This window comes from Salmo salar, chromosome ssa25 (genome assembly GCF_905237065.1).
Source record: "Salmo salar chromosome ssa25, Ssal_v3.1, whole genome shotgun sequence".
NCBI classification, from domain to species: Eukaryota; Metazoa; Chordata; class Actinopteri; order Salmoniformes; family Salmonidae; genus Salmo; species Salmo salar.
Genome location: NC_059466.1, coordinates 38,715,635 through 38,729,293, shown reverse-complemented (window position 1 = coordinate 38,729,293; position 13,659 = coordinate 38,715,635). Strand labels below are relative to the sequence as shown.

The 13,659-nt window shown below is 42.0% G+C and overlaps 1 protein-coding gene across 5 annotated transcripts in view; it reads left to right on the top strand.

The window, feature by feature from the left end:
- LOC106595097 (phospholipid-transporting ATPase IH) overlaps positions 1 to 13,659 on the top strand; it is a 116,337-nt gene that overhangs the window by 19,193 nt on the left and 83,485 nt on the right. For all 5 annotated transcript variants that reach the window (XM_045707509.1, XM_045707510.1, XM_045707511.1 and 2 more), the window contains exons 2-3: positions 13,199 to 13,321; positions 13,558 to 13,647. In XM_045707509.1, coding sequence (XP_045563465.1) covers positions 13,199 to 13,321; positions 13,558 to 13,647 — 213 coding nt within the window. The remainder of the gene's footprint in view (positions 1 to 13,198; positions 13,322 to 13,557; positions 13,648 to 13,659) is intronic.

Genomic DNA, 13,659 nt, shown 5'->3' with positions numbered 1-13,659 from the left:
GAAAAGCGTGCCCGTAGTAAACTGCCTGCTACTCAGGCCCAGAAGGTAGGATATGCATATCATTAGTAGATTTGGATAGAAAACACTCTGAAGTTTCTAAAACTGTTTGAATGATGTCTGTGAGTATAACAGAACTCATATGGCACGCAAAGACCTGAGAAAAGATCCAACCAGGAAGTGTGGAAATCTGAGGTTTGTAGTTTTTCAAGTGATTCCCTATCCAATATACAGTGTCTGTGGGGTCATTTTGCACGTCCTAAGGCTTCCACTAGATGTCAACAGTCTTTAGAACGTTGTTTCATGCTTCTACTGTGAATGGGGAGAGAATAAGAGCGCTTGGAATCAGATGACTAAGAAAATGACATGAGCGCAATCACGCGCACTCCCGTGAGAGTTAGGTGTGTTCCTTTTCATTTCTGAAGACAAAGGAATCGTCCGGTTGGAATATTATGGAAGATTTATGATAAAAACATCCTAAATATTGATTCTATACATCGTTTGACATGTTTCTACGAACTGTAATATACCTTTTAGACTATTCGTCTGAACTTACTGTGCGAGCACAGTGCATTTGGATTACTCGACTGAACGCGCGAACAAAATGGAAGTATTTGGACATAAAGATTAACTTTATCGAACAAAACAAACATTTATTGTGGAACTGAGATTCCTGGGAGTGCATTCCAATGAAGATCATCAAAGGTAAGTGAATATTTATAATGTTATTTGTGACTTCTGTTGACTCCAAAATGGCAGGTATGGCTTGTTTTGATGTCTGAGCGCTGTACTCAGATTACTGCAAAGTTTGCTTTCGCCGTAAAGCTTTTTTGAAATCTGACACAGCGGTTGCATTAACCTGTTGGGGACCCCTTCCCGCTCTAATCCCGGTATTGGGATTTATTGTCAAGAGACCATGGCGGGAAATTCAAAACTGCAAGAATCTAATAATTTCAATTTCTCAAACAATCAACTATTATCTCCTAAATCCAACCACATTGTCCGATTTCAAAGAGGCTTTACGGCGAAAGCATAAAGTTAGGCTATGTTAGGAGAGTACATTGAAAATAGCTGTGTGTAATGTTTTGTCAATTCAAAGACAGGCGTCACCAAAAGCAGATAACCAGCTAAAATTATGCACTAACCTTTGACAATCATCATCAGATGACACTGCTAGGACATTATGTTATACAATACATGCATTTTTTGTTCCATCAAGTTCATATTTATATTCAAAATTATTTTACAGAGGCGGTGAAAATCAGATTTTTTTCCCCCTCAAACGCTTCCGGTGAATCAGCGTTACAATTTACAAAATTACTATTCGAAAACATTGGTAAATTATAATATTGTCATTCAAAGAATTATAGATTAACATCTCATAAATGCTACCGCATTGCCAGATTTCAAAATAACTTTACTGGGAAATCACACTTTGCAATAAACGGGGTACTATGCTAAGAACAATAGGCTAGGATATACAGGTTAGCACCATCTAATATCAATAATACTATTGTAAATAATCCCATACCTTTGATTATCTCCATCAGAAGGCACTTCCAGGAATTCCAGGTCCACAACAAATGTGGTTTCTTTCGACAAAGTTCATAATTTATGTCCAAATAACTCCAAGTTGTTCCATGTTGTTAGCGCTTCGGTAGGCTACTCAAAAGTAGGGCGGGGGGGGGAAAGTCACGACGAAAAGTAAAAAAAAAAATCTATTTATGTTCGTTTAAACATGTCAGACGTTGTTTAGCATCAATCTTTAGGGCCATTTTTAACGTGAAACATCAGTAATATTTCAACCCGACCTCTCCTGTGTCTTGAAAAACGTTTTTGAAAAATGTCTCGCCTCACATGAACGCGCAATAATGAAGTGACGACATCCCAGGGACGTCAACTTCTCTTCATTCTCATCCGGTCCCTGTTCATCATAGACGCTTCAAACAACTTTATAAAGAGTGTTGACATCTAGTGGAAGCCGTAGGAAGTGCGAAATGAATCCTTTGTCACTGTGTGATCTATTAGCAATGACTCGAAAAGAGTACAGCCACAAAATTCTCATTTCCTGGTTGTATTTTTCTCAGGTTTTTGCCTGCCATATGAGTTTTGTTATACTTACAGACACCATTCAAACAGTTTTAGAAAATTCAGAGTGTTTTCTATCCAAATCTGTTAATAATATGCATATCCTAGCTTCTGAGTTGGTGTAGGAGGCAGTTACAAATGGGCACATATTTTTTTCAAAGTTCTCAATACTGCCCCCTAGCCCCAACAGGTTTTAAGGAGAAGTGCATGTATAATTCTTTGAATAACATTTGTATATTTTATCAACGTTTATGATGAGTATTTCTGTAAATTGATGTGCTCATTCACCGGAAGTTTTGGGAGGCAAAACATTTCTGAACATTACACGCCAATGTAAAATGGGATTTTTGGATAGAAATATGAACTTATTCGAGCAAAACATAAATGTATTGTGTAACATGAAATCCTATGAGTGCTATCTGATGAAGATCATCAAAAGTTAGTGATTAAATTTAGCTGTATTTCTGGTTTTTGTGACGCCTCTCCTTGCTGCATTAAGTACTGCAGTGCATCTCCTCCTCATGGACTGCACCAGATTTGCCAGTTCTTGCTGTGAGATGTTACCCCACTCTTCCACCAAGGCACCTGCCATGGCCAGCGAAGAACCCGGACATTTATGGGGGGAATGGCCCTAGCCCTCACCCTCCGATCCAACAGGTCCCAGACTTGCTCAATGGGATTGAGATCCGGGCTCTTCGCTGGCCATGGCAGAGCACTGACATTCCTGTCTTGCAGGAAATCACGCACAGAACGAGCAGTATGGCTTGTGGTATTGTCATGCTGGAGGGTCATGTCAGGATGAGCCTGCAGGAAGGGTACCACATGAGGGAGGATGATGTCTTCCCTGTAACGCACAGTGTTGAGATTGCCTGCAATGACAACAAGCTCAGTCCGATGATGCTGTGACACACCGCCCTAGACCATGACGGACCCTCCACCTCCAAATCAATCCCGCTCCAGAATACAGGCCTCGGTGTAACTCTCATTCCTTCGATGATAAACGAGAATCCGAAAACCGTGATTCATCAGTGAACAACACTTTTTGCCAGTCCTGTCTGGTCCAGCGACGGTGGGTTTGTGCCCATAGGCGATGTTGTTGCCGGGGATGTCTGGTGAGGACCTGCCTTACAACAGGCCTACAAGCCCTCAGTCCAGCCTCTCTCAGCCTATTGCGGACAGTCAGCACTGATGGAGGGATTGTGCGTTCCTGGTGTAACTCGGGCCGTTGTTGTTGCCATCCTGTACCTGTCCCCCCGCAGGTGTGATGTTCGGATGTACCGATCCTGTACAGGTGTTGTTACACGTGGTCTGCCACTGCGAGGACGATCAGCTGTCTGTCCTGTCTCCCTGTAGTGCTGTCTTTTGCGTCTCACAGTACGGACATTGCAATTTATTGCCCTGGCCACATCTGCACTCCTCATGCCTCCTTGCAGCATGCCTAAGGCACGTTCACGCAGATGAGCAGGGACCCTGGGCATCTTTCTTTGTGTTTTTCAGAGTCAGTAGAAAGGCCTCTTTAGTGTCCTAAGTTTTCATAACTGTGACCTTAATTGCCTACCATCTGTAAGCTGTTAGTGTCTTAACGACCGTTCCACAGGTGCATGTTCATGAATTGTTTATGAAACAGTGTTTAAACCCTTTACAATGAAGACCTGTGAAGTTATTTGGAGTTTTACGAATTATCTTTGAAAGACAGGGTCCTGAAAAAGGGACGTTTCTTTTTTTGCTGAATTTAGTACCTAACATCTGATTTGGACCATAATTCTTCCTAACAATGAGTAAGAAATGAGGAATCCAATACAATGATTACTAGTCACCCACGAATCTCCCCCACACCCCACGCCTCCATTCCCATCCCTTTCCTTCCTCTCCTCTCCAATCCTCTCCCTGTCAGTTCTGTAAATGTGACTGTGTGAGAGAAGGAAAGCTTTACAGTCTGCAGCTGTCTGATCAGTAATCCGTTCTGATCCCTATCAAACCGTCCTACCCTTTTTCTGCTGATGAGAAGAGACCTACGGACAGAGACAGTGTGGCAACATATTGTTTTGATGTGTTTTATTAATAACTAAAGAGGTCTGTCTCTATATAAAGATGGTGTTACATCATCGCTAGATCCTACCACAGGTCATGTGGTCATACTCTGATGTGACATGGATGGGATAAACCACAACAGAGATCAGATAAGACCCCGACCCACATTCTCAGTCCCCTCCTGGAGTCGGTTGTCCAGATCTAGGATCAGATCTACCGTAATTTCCGGACTATTGAGCGCAACTGAATATAAGCCACACCCACTGAATTTAAATGTTTATTTATTTTGAACATAAATAAGCCGCACGTGTCTAGAAGCCGCAACACCTCGGCCGTCTGCTCTCTGTGTGTTGACCCAGTCTTCCAGCTCATTTTCTAGTTCGGGCCATCTGCTTTTCTTCCCTCTGAAAGCTTTAGTTGTCTTTTTGCACTGAGTCAATTCCTCACGCTGCTGTTTCCAACGTCTTATCATCGACTCATTAAGACCAAGCTCCCGTGCAGCAGCTCTATTTCCTTTTCCAACAGCCAGATCAATCGCCTTCAACTTGAAAGCTGCATCATATGCATTTCTCCGTGTCTTTGCCATGATGAGGGTGACAAAATGACTACCGTAATCAGAATGATGGGAAGTTTGAGAGCGCTCGATTTAATCTAAACAGTAAACAAAAAAGTTGTTTGACCTTAACCCGTTCGGCAATTTCATTGGTCTAAAGCTTCATGCCGAAAGCTTCATGCCGCCAAAAAACTGAGCACGTCACAGAATGTTTTTTTGTAGAAAAAAAATTTGAAAGCGGGAAAAATCCATATAAAAAAAAATCCATCATTGTTTAAGCCGCGAGGTTCAAAGCGTGGGAAAAAAGTTGCGGCTTATAGTCCGGAATTTACGGTACTGTAGGATCAGCTTACCCAAGGGTCATTCCATGTCATTTCAACAAGCCATGACACCCCCCCATCTGAAGTTGTTTCTGTAGTTAGAAACAGATAACATTAGCATTCTTGAAACATTATTTTTGTTGAGATATAATTTGATCTCTGAGAAATTAAACTAATTGATTGTACTCAAATTGGCCATTTTAATATGTAGGATTCATATAATCTTCAATAAATATAATACCCATCATCTGATTTGGACCATAATTCTTCCTAACAATGAGTAAGACATGAGGAATCCAATACAATGATTACTAGTCACCCACGGACCCCCCCACACCCCACACCAATCCCACCCCAAGTATACAGTATCAGTTCTCAATGTCTGACCAGTTGTATGGAGCTGTTGCCTGGAGTTCCCTGTGAAACTGGTTGTTTTTCCCCCTGTTCAGAGAAATGAAAGTTGCTTGCATTATTTACCATACATTTGTGTGTGTTTGTCTATGCCAAGAGTGTGCAAAGCTGTCATCAAGGCAAAGGGTGGCTTTTCCGACTGGAACGAGCTGCAACAAACACTCAAACTGGACAGTTTTATCTCAATCTCTTCATTTAAAGACTCAATCATGGACACTCTTACTGACAGTTGTGGCTCTTTCTCTCTCACTCTCTTTCTCTCTCTCTCTTTCTCTCTCACTCTCTTTCTCTCTCGCTCTCACTTGCTCTCTATCCTATCTATCCTCTCGCGCTCTATCCTATCTCACTCGCTCTCGCTCGCTCTCTCATTCTCTATGCTCTCTCGCGCTCTATCCTATCTCACTCGCTCTCGCTCGCTCTCTCATTCTCTATGCTCTCTCACGCTCTCTCTCTCTCTATCCTATCTATCCTCTCGCTCTCTCGCTCTCTATTTTATCTATCCTATCTCTCTCGCTCGCTTTCTCACTCTATCCTATCTCTCACGCGCTCTCTCGTGCTCGCTCTCTATCCTATCTCTCTCGCTCGCTCTCTAAATCTCTATCCTATCTCTCTCGCTCTCTCTCTAACTCTCTATCCTATCTCTCTCGCTCGCTCTCTATCCTATCTCTCTCGCTCGCTCTCGTTCTCTATCCTATCTCTCGCTCGCTCTCGCTCTCTATCCTATCTCTCGCTCGCTCTCTCACTCTCTATCCTATCTCTCGTGCTCTCTCACTCTATATCCTATCTCTCTCGCTCGCTCTCTATCCTATTTCGCGTTCGCTCGCGCTCTCTATCCTATCTCTCTCTCTCGCTCGCTCTCTCTCTCTGGGTCATGGTATTCCTCTTGTGTTTTTTGTTGTTGTTCAGCGGTCCAAAGTCGGCTGACTCTCTGTTGGCTAAGTGACTATTTATAACTGGCTGCCAAATGCCTGTTGATCAGCCTGGACTGGGCTGCCCTGTCATGGACTTTACCCCTGGGAGAGAGACAGCGCAGAGGCAGTAATGCCTGTTGATCAGCCTGGACTGGGCTGCCCTGTCATGGACTTTACCCCTGGGAGAGAGACAGCGCAGAGGCAGTAATGCCTGTTGATCAGCCTGGACTGGGCTGCCCTGTCATGGACTTTACCCCTGGGAGAGAGACAGCGCAGAGGCAGTAATGCCTGTTGATCAGCCTGGACTGGGCTGCCCTGTCATGGACTTTACCCCTGGGAGAGAGACAGCGCAGAGGCAGTAATGCCTGTTGATCAGCCTGGACTGGGCTGCCCTGTCATGGACTTTACCCCTGGGAGAGAGACAGCGCAGAGGCAGTAATGGCAGCCAGTATCACAATTAGCATCAAATGTTTTTAGACCTTATCAACCTATTGTGGTTTCATCCATAGAATTCTAATTCTATGTTCTGACCTATTATAGAATGTAATCAATGGCAGAGAAATGTGAGCTCTCACGCTGCCTTTGGTTAGTCAGATCAGCTGGTTTATATCAGTCATTACATTCAAGATGTTCTGAGAAGATGTTATGAGAATCAGTGAGTGGATATCGCTGGTTGGATGACTAAAGTTACGGAGGTGCTTTTTCTAGTATTTGTTATTGGAATGTTTTACCACTGTCAGGGGACTGACATGTTGGTTTGGAAGGCTTAGAGCTAACTAACACACCACAGCGTTGGTACCAGAACATTCTGCTAAATGTCCACACTGGAGCACTGGGCTTTTGCAGTGATAAGAGACAATTGTAAACTCTGTAAAACCAAATGGAAAAAACATGTTGTAAATGTGTAAAATGTAATGTGCAATACAATGCTCTCTATTTCCGTCTCCAGTATTTTGTTTAATTTTAGACTTTATCTGTTTCCTGGAGAGAGTTCCAGAGCCACCCAGTGTACAGGGCTCTGCCAGGCCAGGGAGGAAGCACCCCCTGTGGGGGAGAGATCACACAGTATGTGTGGGCTGCTGCACAAAAACACAATCTGCTCCCCTCACTCCCCCTTCTCACTCTTTCTCTGTTACTCTCTCTAAAACTGAGACACACACACACACAACCCTGAGATCTGGCTTGAATTCAACCTTGTGTATTCTTTGACATTTCTGTGGTAATGGCACAGCTGCAATCTGAAGCAATGGTTTGCATCAGACATTTCACTTCTGTTTTTTGACAATTTTGTGGAACATTGTTCAATTCAGGGCAGCTCAACTTCCTTGTCTAACTTGGGTCATGTAGGCAGGAAAGGAGGAAATGTTTTGAAACTGACAAGGTACTGCTGATCATGAACTTGTCCAATATGAACGGTCATTTTCATTTCACATCCTGAACTAAACCTGTTATTCCCTCTCCTTCCTCCCCTCTCCCTCCTCCCTCTTTCTTTCTCTATCCCTCTGTCTCTCTCTCTCTCGCTTTTTCTCTCTCTCAATTCAATTTGAATTTAAGGAATTTATTGGCATGGTTATCATATGTTTACATTGCCAAAGCAAATGAAATAGAAAAGAAAAAAAGTGAAATAAACAATAAAAAATGTACAGTAAACATTAAACTTACACAAGTTCCAAAATAATAAATACATTTCAAATGTCATATTATGTCTATATACAGTGTTGTAACGATGTGCAAGTAGTTAAAGTACAAAGGGGAAAATAAATAAACATAAATATAGGCTGTATTTACAATGGTGTTTGTTCTTCACAAGCCATTTGGAACGGAATAGGAAATCTTCTGTGGCTAAACTAATTTAGTTTCTTGTGGCAACAGGTCACAAATCTTGCTGCTGTGATGGCACACTGTGGTATTTCACCCAGTAGATATGGGAGTTTATCAAAAAATCGTTAAAAAATATATATTTTTGGGTCTGTGTAATCTGAGGTAAATATGTGTCTTTAATATTGTCATACATTTGTCAGGAGGTTAGGAAGTACAGCTCAGTTTCCAACTCATTTTGTGAGCAGTGTGCACATAGCCTGTCTTCTTTTGAGAGCCAGGTCTGCCTACGGTCGACTTTCTCAATAGCAAGGCTATGCTCACTGAGTCTGTACATAGTCAAAGATTTCCTTCATTTTGGGTCAGTCACAGTGGTCAGGTATTCTGCCACTGTGTACTCTCTGTTTAGGACCAAATAGCATTCTAGTTTGCTCAGTTTTTTTGTCAATTCTTTCCAATTTGTCAAGTAATTATCTTTTTGTTTTCTCATGATTTGGTTGGGTCTAATTGTGTTGCTGTCCTGGGGCTCTGTGGGTTGTGTTTGTGTTTGTGAACAAATCCCCAGGACCAGCTTGCTTAGGGGACTCTTCTCCAGGTTCATTTCTCTGTAGGTGATGGCTTTGTTATGGAAGGTTTGGGAATTGCTGCCTTTTAGGTGGTTGTAGAATTTAACAGCTCTTTTCTGGATTTTGATAATTAGCAGGTATCGGCCTAATTTTGCTCTGCATGCATTATTTGGTGTTCTACGTTGTACAGGGAAGATATTTTTGCATGCAGCATTCTTTTGTCCCATTTTGTTGGTTGGTGAGCGGACCCCAGACCTCACAACCATAACGGGCAATGGGTTCTATAACTGATTCAAGTATTTTTAGCCAGATCCTAATTGGTGTGTTAAATTGTATGTTCCTTTTGATGGTATAGAAGGCCCTTCTTGCCTTGTCTCTCATATCGCTAACAGCTTTGTGGAAGTTACCTGTGGCGCTGATGTTTAGGCCGAGGTATGTATAGTTTTTTGTGTGCTCTAGGGCAACGGTGTATAGATGGAATTTGTATTTGTGGTCCTGTTGACTGGACCTTTTTTGGAACATCATTATTTATGTCTTACAGAGATTTACTGTCAGGGCCCAGGTCTGGCAGAATCAGTGCAGAATATCTAGGTGCTGCTGTAGGCCCTCCTTGGTTGGGGACAGAAGCACCAGGTCATCAGCAAACAGTAGACATTTGACTTCAGATTCTAGTAGGGTGAGGCCGGGTGCTGCAGACTTTTCTAGTGCCCTCGCCAGTTCGTTAATATATATGTTGAAGAGGGTGATGCTTATGCTTTATCCCTGTATCACCCCACGGCCCTGTGGAAATAAATGTTTTTTACAATTATAACCACACACTTGTTGTTTGTTTACATGGATTTTATAATGTCGTATATTTTTCCCCCAACACCACTTTCCATCAATTTGTATAGCAGGCCCTCATGCCAAATTGAGTTGAAGGCTTTTTTTTAAATCAACAAAGCATGAGAAGACTTTGCCTTTGTTTTGGTTTGTTTGTTTGTCAATTAGGGTTTGCAGGGTGAATGCGTGGTCTGTCGTACGGTAATTTGGTAAAATGCCAATTTGACATTTGCTCAGTACATTGTTTTCACTGAGGAAATGTACGAGTCTGCTGTTAATGATAATACAGAGGATTTCCCCAAGGTTGCTGTTGACACATATTCCACGGTAGTTATTGGGGTCAAATTTGTCTCTACTTTTGTGGATTTGGGTGATCAGTCCTTGGTTCTAAATATTGGGGAATATGCCAGAGCTGATAATGATGTTAAAGAGTTTAAGTATAGCCAATTGGAATTTGATGTGTGTATATTTTAGCATTTCATTTAGGATACCATTAACCCCACAGGCCTTTTGGGGTTGGAGGGTTTGTATTTTGTCCTGTAGTTCATTCAATGTAATTAGAGAATCCAGTGGGTTCTATTAGTCTTTAATAGGTTATTCTAAGATTGGTATTTGATCATGTATATGTTTTTGATGTTTGTTCTTTGTTATATAATTTTTTTGGGGAGAAGTGTTTTATCTATACATCTCTGTTTTGGATAGACAACTCTTCGTGTTGTTGTTTGTTTATAGTGTTATTCCCAGAAGTGTTTAGATTCTATGGATTCTTCAATTACATTGAGCTGTTTTCTGACGTGCTGTTCTTTCTTTTTCCGTAGTGTATTTCTATATTGTTTTAGTGATTCACCATAGTGAAGGCTCAGGTTTTCTGGGTCTCTATGTTTTTGGTTGGATAGGTTTCTCAATTTCAAACCATTTGTCATTGTTAATTTTCTGAGGTTGTCTGCTTGAAATATTTTGATTTGATAGGGAAGCTGTTTACACCTTCACTATTACAGTGAAACATTTTGTTCAGGAAGTTGTCTAGAAGTGATTGAATTTGTTGTTGCCTAATTGTTTTTTGGTAGATTTCCACACTACTTTCCTTCCTTCTATAGCGTTTCTTAATATTATTCAGTTCCTTTGGCTTTGATGTCTCGTGATTGAGCAAAGCTCTGTTCAAGTAGAGTGTGATTTTGCTGTGATCTGATAGGGGTGTCAGTGTACTGACTGTGAACACTGTGAGAGACTCTGGGTTGAGGTTAGTGATAATTAGTGATGTACCGATATGACATTTTTGGTAGATACCGATATCCGATATTTACTTGTAAAAAAAAAAGACGATACCGATAACCGATATCTAACATTTTAGCGGCCTTTTAAGCATTCGAGTACAGTTCAATAGTTAACACACACACATGGACGCAGCAGTCTAAGGCACTGCATCTCAGTGCAAGAGGCGTCACTACAGTGCCTGGTTCGAATCCAGGCTGTATCACATCTGGCTGTGATTGGGAGTCCCATAGGGCGGTGCACAATTGGCCCAGTGTCCTCCGGGCCGTCATTGTAAATAAGAATTTGTTCTTAACTGACTTGCCTAGTTAAATAAAGGTTACACACACCGCACTGACCAAAAAGTTATTTTGTTGGTGTTTACGTATGTCCCCATTACCAGTAAAACATAATCAAAACCTATTTCTTTCACTTACTGGCTGTGCTGTTTGGTTGTTCATTTGTTTCATTCTCAACCAGGATTTCTATGGAACGCCGTTTGGGTCTTGGCATGTCAAAAAGATACACATCAAATAACACTATTTGACGTGTCAAATAAGTTTGTTGACCAATCAGGACCTGAATATGACTGTATGTTACATAATAATATAACGCGTTCATACATTTTTTACGTAGTTATTACACATTGATTACACTATCACTCGTATTTCATATGTCACAACGATTCATCGATACGTATGCTATGATGCTGGTAAAGTTGTCTCGCACACCTACAGTGCTGGTCATTAAAAAGCTAGCTAACTCATGGATGCAAACAATGTTCTTCCCCAAAAACATAGCAAAACAACATAATCGGTTTCAGTAGCTTGGTGTCATCATCTAAAATAACACTCATTTATAAAACAGTTCTAATTTGATTAATGGTGGTAAGACCCATCTATGTGAAGCTAGCCACAATAAGGATTAGCCACAATAGTGGACTTTGCGGTTAGCCTTCAAAATAAAAATGATACTATTTGTATTCATTTGCATCACTGTGAGTGACATACTTTTGTTTTGAAGGCAAACCGCAAATTCCACTATTGTGGCTAATCCTTATTGTGGCTAGCTTCACAACACATAACCCGGTGCGATCGAACCTCACTAGCCAGATGCTAGTGGCTGCTTATAACGTTAGCTTAGGGCAACAGGGTTAAGTAGTTGGCTAGCTATTTATTTTCAGGAACTAAAGTTCAATGTCAATAGGCGAACAACAAGTGGCAACCAAGCTAATACTTACTCACAAGGATTCTTAAATCATTGCTAAGAATAATGAAAATGACTGCAGTTTCTACTAGTCATTGTTTTCAGGCTGGTTGTATTGGTGCTAGCTAGCTACCCCAGAAGTTGCGGTTGAACAAATGATGCTTTATTACCAACGCGGTAGTGTAAACACATCGTTCGTGGCCGGTGTTTTCAGACTTTTTTGTACAGCTTTGACAGTGCTACTGTATCTTTTTTGACACGCAAAGACCCAAACGGTGTTCCATAGTATGTATGTCATGAAGCTAATAGCAGTGACGCTATTACTGTGTAACTCCGGTAGGGCAACATCTGAAAAACTGTTTGAACAGTCGGCGATTGCCAACATCACCCGTGACAGAGTACGGTTGATTGTCAAGGGCAATGAATTCCATTATCTTGGCTTTAATGGATTTCGCTTTTTGAGTTGTCTCGCTGAAATGTTCTTACTCTTTCAAATGACTGCTTGACTTGTTGACTGCTCGATCCACACAGCAGACATTGTGGGCTAGGTTAGGAATGCTGTGTTGCACATGTAGCGCTAAATTTTACATGGCGTCATTGCGTCATGTACCTACGTTATATTAATATGCACGGTAGCTTTGACATCGATGTTAAACTAGACATCGGGCCAATACCGATGTTGGCATTTTTAGCTAATATCGGCCGTTTCCGATGTGTTCACCGATATATCGTGCATCTCTATTGATAATGTAGTCTACAGTACTACTGCCAAGAGATGAGCTATAGGTGTACCTACCATAGGAGTCCCCTCGAAGCCTACCATTGACTATGTACCTACCCAGCGTCCAACAGAGATGCAGGAGTTGTGACCCATTTTTGTTAGTGATGTTGTTGTAGTTGTGTCTAAGGGGGCATATGGAGGAGGGAATGATGTCACCTCCTGGTAGGTGTTTGTCCCCAATGTGTGCTGAGGGTGGCAGGTTCTTGTCCAGTTCTGTCATTTAGGTCGCCACAGACTAGTACATGTCCCTGGGCCTGGAAATGGTTGATCTCCCCTTCTAGGATGGAGAAGCTGTCGGGTTATTTGGGGATTCTACTGGGGGGATATAGGTAGCACACATTACAAAATTGTTCTCTGTTGAGAAATTTCCTTACTAATTTATAGCCAGATGTAAAATGTTCCTGTTTTCTCTCGTTCTCTCTCTCTCCCTCATTCTCTAACAGTGTGCTGGGGAGGAGTACTGGGTGGACAGCCGGACAGTATACATCGGTCACAAAGAACCCCCGCTGGGGGCCGATGCCTACATCCCTCAGCGTTATCCCGACAACCGCATTGTCTCTTCCAAGGTGAGCAGGCTCCACAGCAACCAAGCAGTTGGCATAACAACAGCATCACCTACCCCTGAAAACCAAATCGATACCTTGATAACCAAGCCTGTTGTGCTCCATTAACAGTATCTCTGTCCTTTAAGGTTAGCAACCTTTTGGACCACACACACACACACACACACACACACACATATACACACACTGCTGTTCCTCTCTCAAGACTGCCTGTTAATAGTGTGTGTTCTCTCTACCAGTACACCTTATGGAACTTCATCCCCAAGAACCTGTTTGAACAGTTCAGAAGAATCGCCAACTTCTATTTCCTGCTCATCTTCCTGGTCCAGGTGACAATATGC